Source organism: Rattus norvegicus, chromosome 4, assembly GCF_036323735.1.
Source record: "Rattus norvegicus strain BN/NHsdMcwi chromosome 4, GRCr8, whole genome shotgun sequence".
Classification (NCBI taxonomy): domain Eukaryota; kingdom Metazoa; phylum Chordata; class Mammalia; order Rodentia; family Muridae; genus Rattus; species Rattus norvegicus.
Window position 1 is genome coordinate 84020521 of NC_086022.1, and position 15583 is coordinate 84036103.

A 15583-nucleotide genomic window follows, 5' to 3' on the forward strand; every position below is an offset into this window, starting at 1 on the left:
ATATATATATATATATATATATATATCTTCACGAAGAACCGTTAGCGCTTTACAAGGAAAAAAAAATCACGTTTGGAGATGGATTTCTCCCCCCTCAGAATAAGTACATCAGGAATGAATCCTGCCGTGTTTGGGGTTAACTCAAATGAATCCGCCTGATGGCAGGACTGATTCAGATTAATGGTGCAGAAATCAGTCATTAAAGGAACCAGGAGGGAAAAAATGATTTAATAGTCTTAACAGAATGGCCATAAACTTGGGTTTCTCCTCCTATTACTCCTCCTTTTGCTTAAAGTGCATGAGAGCTATAGTAAACCCCCTCTGCAGTGATCCAGGGGCATCTGCTATAAAACCCTCAAAGGCCCCAGCAGGATGCAGATTGCTGGTTGCATTTTTTTTTAACTACCATTGGCTTCTTACAGCCAGGTCTTCACTTAAAGAGAAAGACGTTATAGTTTCTAAGACATCAGATACTGTGTCTATAAAATATAGGCAGCGGTAGTATCTGATTGATAAATACAGAGGCCTAGACTGAACCTGTGTGGTGAACTGGGTTTCAGACACTCCTGGCAGTGGTGACAGCAGTGTGGGGTAACTGGTACCCCAGGGAACCGAGCTTGGGGCACTGTGTTGGATAACCCTAAGGTCAGTCATGCATCCAACTAGGAGCATTCTATAAATTGGAGACATGAATGAGGAACCGGTCTTGGCCTTCTGAAATGCCTAAAATAGCACTTGAAATGACAATTGGCTTAGTTGATATAAAACCAAATGGATCTAAGACTCATCGATAGCTTGAGTTTAACTTAAGGGGCATGAGTGAAAGGTACATATAGACCAGAACTGGCCCAGCCCACACGAGATTCTATGCTTAATCCCTAGAACCAAAACAAAAGAGCAGAGATGGCTTGTGTGGGTCTGTTGGTGAAAGCTGGAGTTCGACTTATGGCTTCGATTCGGTTGTAGTTTTCTCAAATTTTCTCAAAGATGATTGAATGCTGTACTGCAATGGCCGTTGCCAGTAGATAAGATCCTATGTGGCTACGCTTTCACTGATTCCAGAAGTGTTTGCGAAAGACCTACTTACCATGTGTCCTGCACCACCTAAAAGTTCAGAAGCATCTGCTTTAATAGATAAGACAAACAAACTCTCTGACCGAAGAAACTTATTGTTATTTATATTTAGGGATAATGGCAAGGAAAGATTCTCCTTCTTGTCTTTACCCCTACTTCAGTAGGCCCCAAGGAGGGCCATGCCTTGTTAGGAAGACATTGTAAACCCAAGTGACAGACCCAGCTTTGCTTTTTAAAAATCACTTTTTTTTTATCATTGATGAATTGTGATGGTAAAGCTAAGATAGTAAACTCTAAGAGACGACAGGACATGCACTAGCTCCCAAAGGGAAACCAGTAAACAATTTTTATATCAATGGCCTAAGAAGCTGAAGCATTTCTCTCACTGAAAGGGAATATACAGTATCTGGAAATATATTCATTTATTACTTTATCATTGATGGGTGACTGGTGGATCAATTTATTGGCTGATTAAGTATCAATACATACTATCATGAAAAATATAGGGAGTCTTGAGAGCCCCAACCTGATGGAATTGCCCAGGAAAGACAATGAGAACGGCTCAGGTTAGAGGTCTGTGGTTAGAAGGAATATATAGATGAACTACCTGGAATGGAGCAAAGGCTCAGGATTACAGGTAACAGACAGCAAAGCCATGGAGGGTGTGTGTGTGTGTGTGTGTGTGTGTGTGTGTGTGTGTGTGTGTGTGTGTGTGTGTGTGTGTGAAGGGTTGTGGGGGTGGGGAGAACGCCTTAGAAGGTTGTTCTGTTACAGAGAGATGAACTCACAGGAACCCTGGCAAGCTCCACAGCAGTGCTGTTGACAATTGCTTTTTGACTTTTTTTTTTTAATGAAAGATGAAGGTTTTGGATGAGGCAGAAAATAGGATATATATCCAAAGTTAGAGCTCTCTGGTTAAACTCCTGAATATCTATTTAACTAAGAGAAGAGAGAGTGAGAGGCATTGCAGGCAGGAGCAGCTGTTTATCAGCAAAGGCTCTTGCTTGAAACTAAGCCATCTTGGAAAAGGAGGCTACATGCTTCACTTGAAGCTGCCTTTCCTAGGACTAAATATGAACGTCCTTGTCCCGTTTTTCAAAGGCAGAAATCTTATTGTATTTCCTATCTGTCTTTAGGATCTCAATGGTGAGACATAATGAAGTGTGAGCTCGCTCAAAAGAGTTATAGGTAACAGGATAATTCATTCTCTCTCATACTTTTTAATTGAGCACTAATTATATAATTTTTTTTAATACGGGTTAGACAGCTTTCTTATTTTCTCAATGATTGCTTCTGTTGGCTTTTGTCAAGAAAAGCAAGACACCAAGGACTGATCTCTGGGGAAATAGTTTGGTTCCATTTGAGGAAATATTTGCAAGAGGCTTTTCTAAGAAACAGTGTGATGTCATTCTGCAATTCTCTAAAGTTATGAGTGAGAAGGGTCTCTTTTCTTCTGTAGAAGGGCTTGGAAACCTGTAGCTGGTGGATCATTAAAGACATAGATATGCAGGAAATGCTGAACATTGTATGTTGCTATAGTACCTTAATTAAAGCTAAAGATTGTTGGTCTTTAAGATCTCAATTTTAAATCACAGCTCATTGACAGAAATATGGTTGTCCTGGGTAGTCTTGGTCCAAGTGAAAAAAAGGGAACTTCAGTCAAGAAAATGTCTCCATAAGGTTGACCAGTGAGTAAGCCTGACTGATGTGGGAGGGCCCAGGTCACTGGAAACAGTGGCAGCACCTGGGCAGGTGGACCTGGGTTATAAAGGAAAGCATGATGAGAAAGTCAGGAGGAGCAATCCAGTAAGCAACGTTCCTCTATGGTTCTACTTCAGTTCCTGCCACCAGTTTCCTGCCTAGGCTTCTGGTAATCAATTGTAACCTGTGAGCAAAAATAAACCTCCTCACCAAGTCATGGTGTTTAAACACAGCAACAGAAACTTAAATTAAGACAGCTATATTTAATCTGTCATTTGATCAGTGCTTTAGAATAATAAGAGAAATAATAACACTATTTTTATTATTCAGTATATGTAATATATTATCATGCGGGAATTCATTAAACACCATGAGTAAATTTTATTATCAACCCACGTGTGATGGTTGATTTTAATGTCAATTTGTATTAAATTATTATTACCTAGCCAGGTATTCAGAGCTAGGGAGTTACACTGATTGCTAAATTTATGTGGGAAGAACCACTCCACATGTGGGTTGAACCTTCTAGTCACAGCACAGATTTTAAAAGGCAGAGCAGAAAGGAAATTATTCATCTTTTGTTGGCTTGCCCTTACCTTTCACTGCTGAGTTAATTTACTCTGTTATTGGCCTTGAGGAAATACTTCCCAAAAGATTTCACCTTGATGGTGATTGTTGCCTCAGCTAATCAGCATCCATTGTCCCTGGAAGGCAAAGGTTTCATTTCAGTAGTACTGGTCTCTTAATACTTACAACCAATTCTTCAGCTTCAGCTGACCAGAAACCACAGATTCTTAGTTCTGTACCTCACAAACAGCCTCAATAAAGTCTTTCCTTCATCTGAAACTTCACAAGCTGAATCTCTACCGGATCCATCTCTCTCAACATTCTCCATTTCTAAGTTTAAAAAAAAATGCTCTTCAAGCTCTGAGTATGCAGTGTTCTTCTCCAGTTCTGAGTTCTAAATACTTTCATAAATATCCCCCAAAACTCTAAGATCAGGTTTATCACATTTACACCCCACTCCTGGTAGTACCAATTTCTGTCCTAGAACTAACTCGAACAACTACAGTTCTGAGTTATCTGGGAGAGTTTCAACTTCAGATTGCCTTGATCAGACTGGCCAGTTGGCATGTCTATGAGGCATTCTCTTGATTTCTAATTGATGTGAGAAGGCCCAGCTCCCTATGGGCAATACCTTCTCTAGACAGGGGTTCTGGTCTGTAAAAGAAAGCTAGGTGAGAAGGAACTAGTGGACAAAACAATAAACAGTGCTCCTACATACTTGCCTCGGCTTTTGTCTGCTTATGTTCGTGCCCTGACTTTCCTCCATAATGGACTATGGCCTGGGAATAAGTAGAAATAAACCCCTTTCTCCTCAAATTTTGATCATAATATTTTATCACAGTAACAGAAAAATAAACTAGACTATCCTTTTTCCACTGAGAGACAAAGTAATTTTCTCTGTATCATACAACTAATATCCTCCAGAGACTAGTTTTCTGTCTGACCAGCCTACATACTGAACTTATGTTCTTTACCACATGCTATACAGTGAAATTATTACCCATGGAGGGAATTCATATTTTGTCTTCTGCTTGATGATCTGGACAATTAGCCTTCTTTGCAAGACTGAAAATTTAAATTTTCTATTTCACAGGAGAAGGGCAGATACATACTTCACATTAGAAAGCCCTTCTTCTGATTTAAAAGTATGAAGATCTATATTGTCTTCTTCAGAATTTTACACTCCTTCTTTTATGTAAAAAATAGCTTGCCAGTGTAGTTCACAATACTTGGTTTAAGGAATAACCTTTAATATCAGAGGCAAATAACAAATACCCTGGGCAACCATGGCTTCTCTCTCTCTCTCTCTCTCTCTCTCTCTCTCTCTCTCTCTGTGTGTGTGTGTGTGTGTGTGTGTGTGTGTGTGTGTGTGTGTGTGGTATGTGTGTGGTGTGTGTGGTATGTGTATGTGGGGTATGGTGTGGGGGGGTATGTGTGTAATAGTGTTAGATAGGAGTGAGAAAGAAGCATGGCTGTAAGAAAAGACTTTTGTAGTGCTATCTTCTGAGGCTACGAAGGAGTTCGTCAACTTTCTCAAGCAATATTGGCATTAAGAACCAGATTCTAGACTGTCTCAGTGTCTTTGACTATAGACATTAACCACCTACTTTATACCAGGTACACAATGAGGCACTGTGTACAAAGCAGCGTTTGGGAACAGCACTTTCATAACAATGGAACTTCTCCCTTGTCATGTCCCATATTCTGGGTCTTAGCATTCTGAGGGCTTTTGACACAGCCCAGGCTCTATCTTCATACAGGAGGCAGATGGAATGGGGCAGTCAGAAGTTCAGGGACTTTTTTCCAGCTTGGTGCCTGAATCTGTTTCCTGCCCAACACTTATTTTTCCGCATTCTTCCTCTGACGCCTGCATCCTACCAAGTCCTTACGTGATTATTTCTCACATTGCTCAGGTGATGTCCATCACTGTGGCCTTCTTTCCGTGCTAGAATTAATCTGCTTTTCTCAGTTAATTTGTGTCTGTATCTTTGTCTGTTTCAAAGCCTCTTTGCTTTGCCACCGTAGCAGATCTATGTGTCCTGATAGTCTAGAAGCAATTTCAGGGTACCATGGATCACCGGAGGGACCGGGAAAGAGATCAGTTTACAGCCCATCTTTAGATCTCACAGACACAAGGCCTGGCCCATAGCTAGACTGATAAAACGAGACAACTTGGGGCAAGGAAGACTGTTCAGACACCCCAGGCCTGGCAAACATCCTTTGGGAGAAAAACGAGGACATGAAACCTCTTGCTGTGGCACCTATCCTTCTGCTAAGGACAGTGAAAACACAGTCTGTCACACTTGACATTTTAATTGAAAGAAAAGCTTACATGGATTTCAGCCGTAAGCGGTATGTTTATACAAGTGTATAGAGAAGGGTAATCTGTCAAGTTGGAAAACTCTTAATGCGGCCTCAGTTCAGTAATTGAACAATCCAACATGAGCTCACACATTTACCTTGTTCCATGCCTCAATAATTTTTAGTAGAAATACTTTACCTAGAGGCATACGGTTATTAAAAAAGAGGCTCAGCTTGCTCAAAGTCTGGAATTACTAGCTCATGGCAACAAGCCTGCACTAGAGGAAAGACTGTCGGGATGTGTTTTCATAACATTCCTGCTATTTTGCCATCTGATTTTCAGGATCTAATTGATGTGTTGTTGGAAAGGTTTTTCATTTATTTACTTTTGTTCTTTCTTTCAAAGAGAAAATAGAATTTCACACGGATGAATGATTTCTCGTATTAGCAGTATTCTGAAATCTTACTACTTAGTGGTTTGTTCAGGGAGTGGGGTGATCATCAAGAGAAATAGACCGTGAATTTATTTTATCATAAAAATCGATAAGAACTTAGTTATGGGAGTCATGGAAGTGCGAGATGAGGAAAGCTGTGCTCCCTTGCGTGATGCGTGTAACCGTGGGCAAAGGAGAAATATATCTGAATGTAGTTTACTCCCAAGTGCAAGGGGGACTAGTATGAACCTACCTACCATACTGCATTGCTTCAAGTTACATGACACCGGGGTATTTTGAAGATTACTTGAAAACACTGAGAGAAGCATACAAAATTTTACACGAGATTACTATAGATTAAAAAACCTCAATACACACAAAAGGAAGGAGATGATGCACTCAGGTATTACATTGCCACTCTGGCTTCAGTGGTGTGACTATCTCTGACACTTCCATGGTCTCTTTGGACCTACTGATGAGGACAATTCTTCCTATGTTTACTTGGTGCTTGCTTGTTTGTTTGCTGGGCACAACACAACTTAGGTTCTCTATATACGAGGCACACAATGTCACTGAGCCACTCTCCCAGCCCTGGTCTTTTCTGTAAGCCATGATGACCAAATACGGATCTTACATTTTACCACTTGTAGTTTTAAAAGTCCAAGCAAGGAACCCAGAAAACTCTGTTGGTTCCGTAGAAAGGCTTAGGAAACTAATTTACAGAATCTATGCAAACAATAACATGGAAATTATTTAGAGTTCAAGCATACAGGGATCCTAGGTAGTCATAATTCCTTCCAAGTGAACATGGCTAATTGGCCTGATTGGCATCACTTGGAAACTCTTCTAATCCAGAGGGAGCCAGGTCCCCTGGAAGGATTTCTTAAGTGAAGAGGAAATATTTGATATTTTAAAATCTAGTAGATCTATGCAGGGTGTGGAAATAACTAACCTAATTATTGGATTAAATGAAGTCTTCCATTCCCTAGTGCTTCAATTCACTTGGGAGTTTCCAGTCCTTGGAAAAGAGTAAAAACTCATTTTAAATTGAATTGCTTTGACATTTCCATTCAATATCCATTGGCTTGTTTAATTGGGTTTCTCCTTTAAAAAATAACATGTCAATAAAATTTGTTCACCAAGGCCATTTTTTAACATATCAAGTTAGAAAGAGAAAGCAAATGATGGTACTATTCATGTTGCCCTTTGGTCGTGAGCATGATCTTACATTATGTTACTGATGTCACACGGAGAAAGGATTTCGGCTGTCTCAAAAGTTTTTGTTCTCTTTGAACTGCACTTACAGCTTCCCTCTGCTGACCAATACGTGGCAAAAGATGATGTCACACATGTGTAGACGTGTTTGCATGGACATCTATTTGGATGGGGATAGCTGGCTGAATAGTTCTGAGGAGAGCTGTTCTCAGTGAATGTTGCTGCTTATGAAACTATAATTCAGATAATGAACTTTAGCATGAGGGAGCTATTAATGAATTGTTTTTCAATGTTTTTAACTTTATGTGTAAGAATGTTTTGCCTTCATGTATATATGGGCACCACACTTGTACCTGCGGCCCAAGGAAACCAATAGAGGGCATCAGATGCCCTGGGCCTGGACTGCAGATGGATGTGAGCGGTTGTGTGAGCACTGGGAATTAAACCAGGCTCCCCTGTAAGAACAGCGGATGCTCTCAGTCACTGAGAACCTCTCCACCCCTCAATATCTGTTCTACACACAACTCTTTTCAGCAAAGTTCCCAGGCACATGCCAACATGGGGGGGGGGGGGCTCTAAACAAGTGTTGTTTGTTAACTGAGTCCCATTCTATGTTTCTCAGATTGTGTAACCCACCTCAAAAGAGACTTTGAGACATAGTAAAGTCACAGCCTCCTACAGCAGTGGTTCTCAATCTTCAAACTGCATTAAATTGTTGTGGTGACCCCCAACCACGACATTATTTTTGCTGCTACTTCACAACTGTAATTTTGCTACTGTTGTGAATTATAATGTAAATATAATCTTAAGAGACCCCCATGAAAGAGTTGTTTAACCCCCAAAGGGGTTGTGATCCACAGGTGGAGAACCACTATGGTATTTTGGGTCAGCTGGCCCCCAGTGCCTGATGAAACTGTGCAAGCCCAAGGACCTTCCCTTCCAATCCAGTCCCAGCGGTCAGTTCTTTCTGCAAAGGTTTCCAGCGCACATGTTAAGAAAGCGTCTTATTGGTTCATTTGCAATGACTCACCCCATTGTTGTAAACTTCCTAGGCTAGCCTACTTATTTTATTCACACACACACTATGAGTGCAGGCCTTTATGTCCACCCAATCTCTGTGACATGTTTTGTATTCTTTTATGTTTTCATACATGCACCTTCCTGAGCACATCAATCTTGACTAATTGGTGACTAATGCTTCCAGGATGCCTGTAGTTGTGATAAGATAGCTCTATTTTCAAAGAAAGCTCTTGGGCAAAAACCGGGGAAAACATAAACTTCTTTGGAATTGCAACAGTATTGTGAAAGAAGAGTATGCTGCCATTCTTGGCCCATCTCAGCCCCCAATTCTCTTTGAGTCATCAGAACTTTATGGCGGAATAGCTCCTTCCACTGCTATGACTCTGAACTGGCCTGTTCTCACTCTGACAGCTCCACACAGTACCTCGATGTTGCAGTGGGATTCTGGTCTGGGTACTCTGTTGGGGCTCTAATGTACCACGATGCTCTCCAGTGCTCTGGACCATGCTGTGGTGCTCTGCTGGGGTTCTAGACAGACCCATGGTGCTCTGGACTGGGCTATGCTGCTAGGCTGAAGTTCTAACTTGGTTGTGATTGACTAAACTCTAGCCAGAGCCTTGTGCTGTCATGAGGCTGTGGACAGGCCAGGGTATTCCGTGTTGAAGGAAGGCGGTGGCCTACACAGAACCCCTCTAGCTGTAGTCTTACCCAGCTTTTGGCACGAGAGGTCACATGTTTCATTATCTTTAGAAATTTCACTGATTCGGGAAGTGGAACCTACAGGTTTAGGCTGTTGAATATAGAGGACCCAGGGATTTTGTCATTTGTTTGTCTGTCTGCCATTTACTTTAATTTTGTGGTTTAATGTTTATCCAACTCCATAGAGGAGAAGCACAAGGAGGTTGAGAATCCATCCACAAAGTTACTTGTTTGCCATTTTTAATAAACACAAATAATTCCCATTTCCCTCAACTCCACATTTCTTGGCTCATTAAATCAATTTCAGGCCCTTAATTTTTTTTTCCTGGCAAGTTGAAGTAAAATTTCAAACTATGCATTCCCTTGGGAAATGCTCACTCAAATCCTGCAGATCAGACCCAAATCAATTTCTGTCAAACGGCCTAACACCTCACATTATTATGAAATGGGAGATTGCTAATAGGGGGTGAACTCTGGACTTAGCCTATGAAATGCTGAGCTCAGTGCCAAGCCCCATGGCCCAGCTGCATTTGTTTGTGTCCTGACTTTGTGTTTTTCCACTCATAGTAGAACTACAAAGAAAAATGTCAAAATGTATTTCTGCCAGGAGTACGTGAGTGGAGTTTACTCTGTAAATGTAGAATGACCATGGACCCAGAGTAAAGCCAGGCAGGCTTCAGGGCAAAGGTGTGGGCTAACATACCAGTGTACCTAGATGCTCAACACTAAGACCCTCTCTCTGGAGCTGAGACTGGAGTAAACTGGGCGTTTCCACTGCAGACTTTCTTCCTCAGAAGCAGAAGCTATTGGAGACACCCCAGCAGGTTTCCACTGAATATCAGTTAGATAACAGGTCAGGAAATGAAGTAGAATTTGATGTATTAACGAGGAAGCAGCAAAGGAAGCCAGGCATGTATTTTATTTGTTATTATTTCCCTAATATCCTCAATTATGTGGCTCTCACATCAGAGGATCCGATCTGGTGGCCTGTGATGTTGGTGTCCCCATTGGTTTTGGAAGCTGGGTAACAGACCTAGGCCATCAGGAATAATGTGTTTCTTTTCTCTTTGTCCCCAGGCCTGTCCCAGGCTCTCTATCATCTCTGCTCCATCTCCACAACAGACAGAGACAGCCCATGCCAGCCTCCATGCCTGGAACCCTGCCCAACCCCACCATGCCGGGATCTTCTGCCGTCTTGATGCCTGTAAGCATTTTGTCGGGGAGGGGAGAGATTGAAGTGATTTCCCACTAGGCCTGAAGTCCCAGGGAGGAAAGTAGGAGCTGAGATCTGAGCTGCCTGGGAAGAAGGCAGCTCTCTGAGTGCGTTTGAGCTGTGGGCCAGGTTGCATAGGGTACGGGGGGGGGGGGGGGGGAGCTAACCTGAGGCATTTTCCTGCCCTTTGGGGCCTTGCTGTGGGGCAGGGACTATTCCACCTGTTGGTGGCAAATGACCTGCCACATCTACGGAATGGAATTTGTTCAGGAAGATATAGTTTTATAGCTATAGTTAGTGCTCTGTCTATGATGCCCCACCCACAATTTAGCCAACCAGGGACTGAAAATATTGTTTAAAAAAAAAAAAAAAACCCAAACACGTATTTTCTCAGCATGTGCAGACTTTATCCTTGTTATTATTTCAAAACAATGTGGTTTAACAAGTTTTTACAGAGCAATATTATTGTATTAGGTAAGATAAAGATGATACAGAATCAATGGGAGGGATATGCAAATATATGCAAATACTGCGCTGGCTAGTATGAAGGACTTGAGCAGTCACAGATTTTGGCCTCAAAGCAGAGACTGGTGTTCTAGTGCTAATTCCAGAGGGATTAATGGATGACTGCAGTCCCCTGTCCCCCATCTTGAATTGTATACAGGTCATCAAATGGGCAGTGACAATTCTAGGCACAACCCAGGGCATTAATTACAGTGATTACAAATAGTAGCTGGGAGTCTGGATGTATGCACATCGTGTTCTATAAATGGCAGCCCTTACTGAGTGATCGCTATATGCTGGTCAGTTTGCAAGCACACGGTCAGCACAGGGAACAGTGCTCCAGGGAGGTCTATGACGGTCCCCATCTTTTGAGAGAAGGAAGTTAGGCCAGAAGCAGAGCAACTGGAATTTGAACTCAGAAATCCTGGCTCCACAGTCTGCTCTCTGAACTACAAAATGATAAACACATCCTCCTTTCACTCACAGCAAACCACTGAGGTACATACTGTATACTGACGTCACAGATGAAAAAAATGGGGCCTCATAGGACTCCTTTTCCTGGCTAAGGATGTATATCTGGTAGATGATAGAGCCAAGTAGTCGGACTCCTGACTTAATGATTTTTTGTTTAAAATAGGGTCTTACTATACCGTTCAGTATGGCTTTGAACTCATCCCTGTCTCCTAGTGCTAGGGGGTATGCACCATTACACCTGACCTTAGAGTCTCCACTCTTGATTAGCATATTATACACGCTGCTCCCCTCTGACAATATGGGGAGCGGGAGTGCAGCAGAAATCTTGCTCTCCTTCTTTAGGGCATTCTCCCTTTCCTAATTGTTCCTGGCATCATGTTCTGAAGGACGGGATTGTGGGGACTTTTGAAAGCCCTAGAAGCAGTAGGACAACCCAGTTAGCAACTCTCCACAACACACTATGCATGAACATTTTAGGGCTGGAGAGATGGCTTAGAGGTTAAGAGTGCTGACTGCTCTTCCAGAGGTCCTGAGTTCAATTCCCAGCAACCACATGGTGGTGGCTCGCAACCATCTGTAATGCGATCTGATGCCCTCTTCTGGTGTGTCTGAAGACAGCTACAGTGTACTTATATACATTAAATACATCTAGAAACATGAACATTTTAGCATCTTACAGGTTTGCCAACCTGGTTGCTTCTCCTTGTTCTCATGGTAATCCCGTGGGGATTCAGTCCTGTAATATCTGGAAAGCTCACTGACAGATGAGAGGTCAGAGGGTGAACACTTGTGAAGACTTGATGTCTGATGTGACACAAGAATGGGTGAAGGTTGTGAGTGGAACCCACACCTCACCTCACACCAAGGAGCTCAGATTATTCTCTATTGAGCGATTGGCCCAGTTATCTGTGAAGTAGGCTGAGGAAATGAAGATCATGTGGACTCAGTTTAGACAAATGGACCTGCCCACTACACATGCTCACTGATCCAGGCTGGAGGCATCTTGCAAACTTGAGCTAGAGGATGGACGAAGGAGCTCCTTGTTCTTACTAGACTGGCTGACAGAGGAGGATAGCACTATTAACCCATAAATCCCTGGTTTTGTTCATTTCAATTAATTGTGGAGATTTCGACCACAAGCAGTCTTCGCTCAGCTTTTATGCCCTACTTGCCCAAAATAACATTCTTTCCAAGGGTCTTTTATTTCTATAGTTAAGCTGTCATTTCTAGGAATGAGGTGGGAGCTGGAAGCCCCCCAAAAATTAGTCCATTTTCTACTTTATCTTAGCATACAGCTTAACCCACTGAGAAAGTTTCTATCTTAAAAGATTTCTATCCTGAAAGCAAAAGATTTAGGTGAATGAGGACCCAGTATAGACAAAAAGTCAGAAACGTGGCCCCTGCAGAAGTTCCCAAACCATCATCCAGAGCAGGGCACAGCACTCATGACAGCAGTGTCATCTCAGAGCAGACAGTCTCAGTGAGGGAAGGAGGGTGATTTTTGCCCCTCAGGGAATATTAGATAATATCTGTTGGCTGTCATAGGACAGATGGAAAAGGAAGTGTGGTGTTTATGAGTAGGAGCTGAGGATGCTGTTAAAGACCTCACAGTATACAGGTCACTCGACATAGAATTATTTGACTTAAAATATCAATGGTACTGAGCTTCAGGGATGTAAAGCTGCTCATAAAAGCTAAAATCAAATCTCAAAGAAATTATTCTTAGGATCCTCAGGCCCTAGAAATCTAGGTTCACCTTCCTCAGTCCTGTTACCAACTCCTGTGCTACTGTGACATTGTCTTCCAGACAAGGACTGCTTCCTCCCTGAGAGTGGGACCCTGGGAAATCTTGAGACCCTGGGCATCAAAGTTGAGATTGTCTTTTGGTGAAGATGAGATTGATTAACTGTTTCATGATTCATGTTGCCTAGATCCAAAGAACATAATTTATCCATCCATCCATCCATCCATTCATCCATCCATCCGTCCATCAATCCATTGATCCATCCATCTATCCATCCATCTATCCATCCATCCATCCATCCATCCATCCATCCATCCATCCATCCATCCATTCTAACTATTAGACACTAAGGGTACAGAGAAGGCAAGTGTGGCCTTCAAGGACTTTCTGAGTAGTGATTTCCTATCATCTCGAAAGTCAAATGCTTTCGTAATTTGGGAAAATGCACACCCATTTCTCATTAGAAAAGATTAGTAAGCTCTTGCTCTCGAGTGTGAGAGGAGAAGGGAACCCTTAATGTGGGTGTTTTTATGCACTTGGAGATGGGAGCCAGGGCCTCCTCATGTTTCGTGTTCTGCCACTGAGCTACATCCTAACCCTTGCTCAAATCATTTACTCATGGTGGGAAACCACTGCTGGGCACTCAGCAAGACCATTCTCCTTCCCATCAGCACTTTAAAGTTAGGGTTACAGTGCAGGCAGGATGCTGGCACAGCAAAGCCCAAGATGCTCGTTTGGAAATGATGCTAGCTCATAGTCTACCTGACAGACTTTCTCTTTAACAGATACAGAAAGCAGCCCGTTCAGAACGTGTATTTTGTGTAATGGAGTAGAAACACTCATAACTACTTAAAAAGATGAACTGAACTGCTGACTCCTCACCAGGCAGCCACAAGCAGGCTGCTCCCACTCCTGTGTAGCTGGAATAGTTCATCCTTCTAGACACTGGAAGGCAAACTCGCCTGGGTTTTAATTCCCCTCTCTATGAGAGTCCTCATTGGAATAAAAGGCCTAATGCTTCTCCATTCCCCTTATCGCTCAGTCTCGGGGTGAAAGTTCTAAGTAAGGCACATTTCTTGAATTCTTCACAACTTAATTACAGCCTGCAAATGTTCTTAATGATACTCAAGAGCACTTAAAATGGGTTAAATGGTAAATTTTATGCTAAGTATATTTTATCACAACTCAAATGATTTAAAAATAGAGTACGTTTGCCTCCTGGAGAGTTAGAGCACGTGGAAGTGGATGATTTATTTTGCTGAATTATCAAGGCCTGGGGAAATTGGCCTTCATTACCTTGACACCTTTCCCAGACCCCTGCTGGATAACAGGTCAGCCGATCCAGGCTGAGAGAAAGCTGGACACCCACCTCAGAAGAAAGCTTTTAGCTGGCACCACTGGACTGCACAGAACAGTCTAATAATCAGATGCTTGGGCCAGGGGTCAATACAGAAGAAATCACCATCACTGAACCCCAGAGACCTAAGCGACCTTTCCACAACGATTTAACTCGAGATCTCTCTCAAGCTTGCCCCTTGGGGAAGTTTCCACGCTCCACTTTGAACTTTCATCCATAAGAAACTCTGCCTTCCAAAACCACATAGGGTGTGGATATCTCTAAATTTCTAACCACATTTCTACCCTTTGGTAGAAATACACCGAAGCATAAAGTGGCCCCCAACAGAAAGTTTGGGGTTTTTTTTTTGAAAAATATTAATTTTCTCCTTAACAAAAAATATCACATGCATTCTTTCTGCACTGACACAGAAATTTTGCTATGCAAGTTGATTAATCTGTAAATTCAAAATCTGAAACTTTTTGAGGTCAAGAGTACTACAATGTAATATAGTAACTACAGGTTTTTTCGTATAAGCAGTACCTGAAATATTAATGGGTTTCATGTTTAGACATAGATTCCAGCCCTTCGAGATCTCATGCACATATTAATTAAGGTTCCAATGCCCCAAAAGTTCTAAAATTGATAAAGACCTTTATTCCATAGCATGTCAGATAGTGTTGTCAACACCCCGAGGATGCAGACGGCTGTTCAGGTCTGGTCCTGCTGTTAATTCTAAACAATGGGGTAGGCTGGTAAGAGGGCCTGTAAGTGAAACTGTTCACCTGCGATGTGCAGTCCCCACCCCAGCTTCTCTGTCTGATGCAGAAGCCTAAGCCTGCTGTGGGGTCCTGACACTACAGCTGTGTGGAATCTTGGCCAGCTTAAGAGCAAGAGAAAGGCTAGGGGCAGCTGCTCTGTGTGTATTGAGCAGGGTAGTGATGATGGTGTGCCACCATGCCCTGGGTCATTCTGATCGGGTTAATGCACCGTACCAGCAAAGAAGCATTACAGGGGACAGAAATGCTTCAAAATTAAATTTATTTTTTATTGCCAAATGATTCATATTTACTATATAAAATTTCAGATAAACTAATGCTAAAGGCATTCTAAGGTAACTATTTGGTATATTATATAATCTTTTAACATCTATGCCTATCATTCTTTATAGCAACAAAAAATAAATATGATTAGTGGTGGTTTAAAGTGTGTAGCGAAGCAGAAACATTTGGTGGTTTTCTTTGGCGATTTCTGCCAGGCCAGGCGATCCTTCTTGGCATCGTGAATCTTCTACAGAGTGC

At 42.2% G+C, this 15583-nt stretch overlaps 1 protein-coding gene across 7 annotated transcripts in view; it reads left to right on the forward strand.

Annotated features, from left to right (window-relative positions):
- Positions 1–15583, forward strand: part of Creb5 (cAMP responsive element binding protein 5) — a 401200-nt gene that overhangs the window by 296934 nt on the left and 88683 nt on the right. For all 7 annotated transcript variants that reach the window (XM_039108137.2, XM_039108135.2, XM_039108134.2 and 4 more), the window contains one exon: positions 10089–10215. In XM_039108137.2, coding sequence (XP_038964065.1) covers positions 10089–10215 — 127 coding nt within the window. The remainder of the gene's footprint in view (positions 1–10088; positions 10216–15583) is intronic.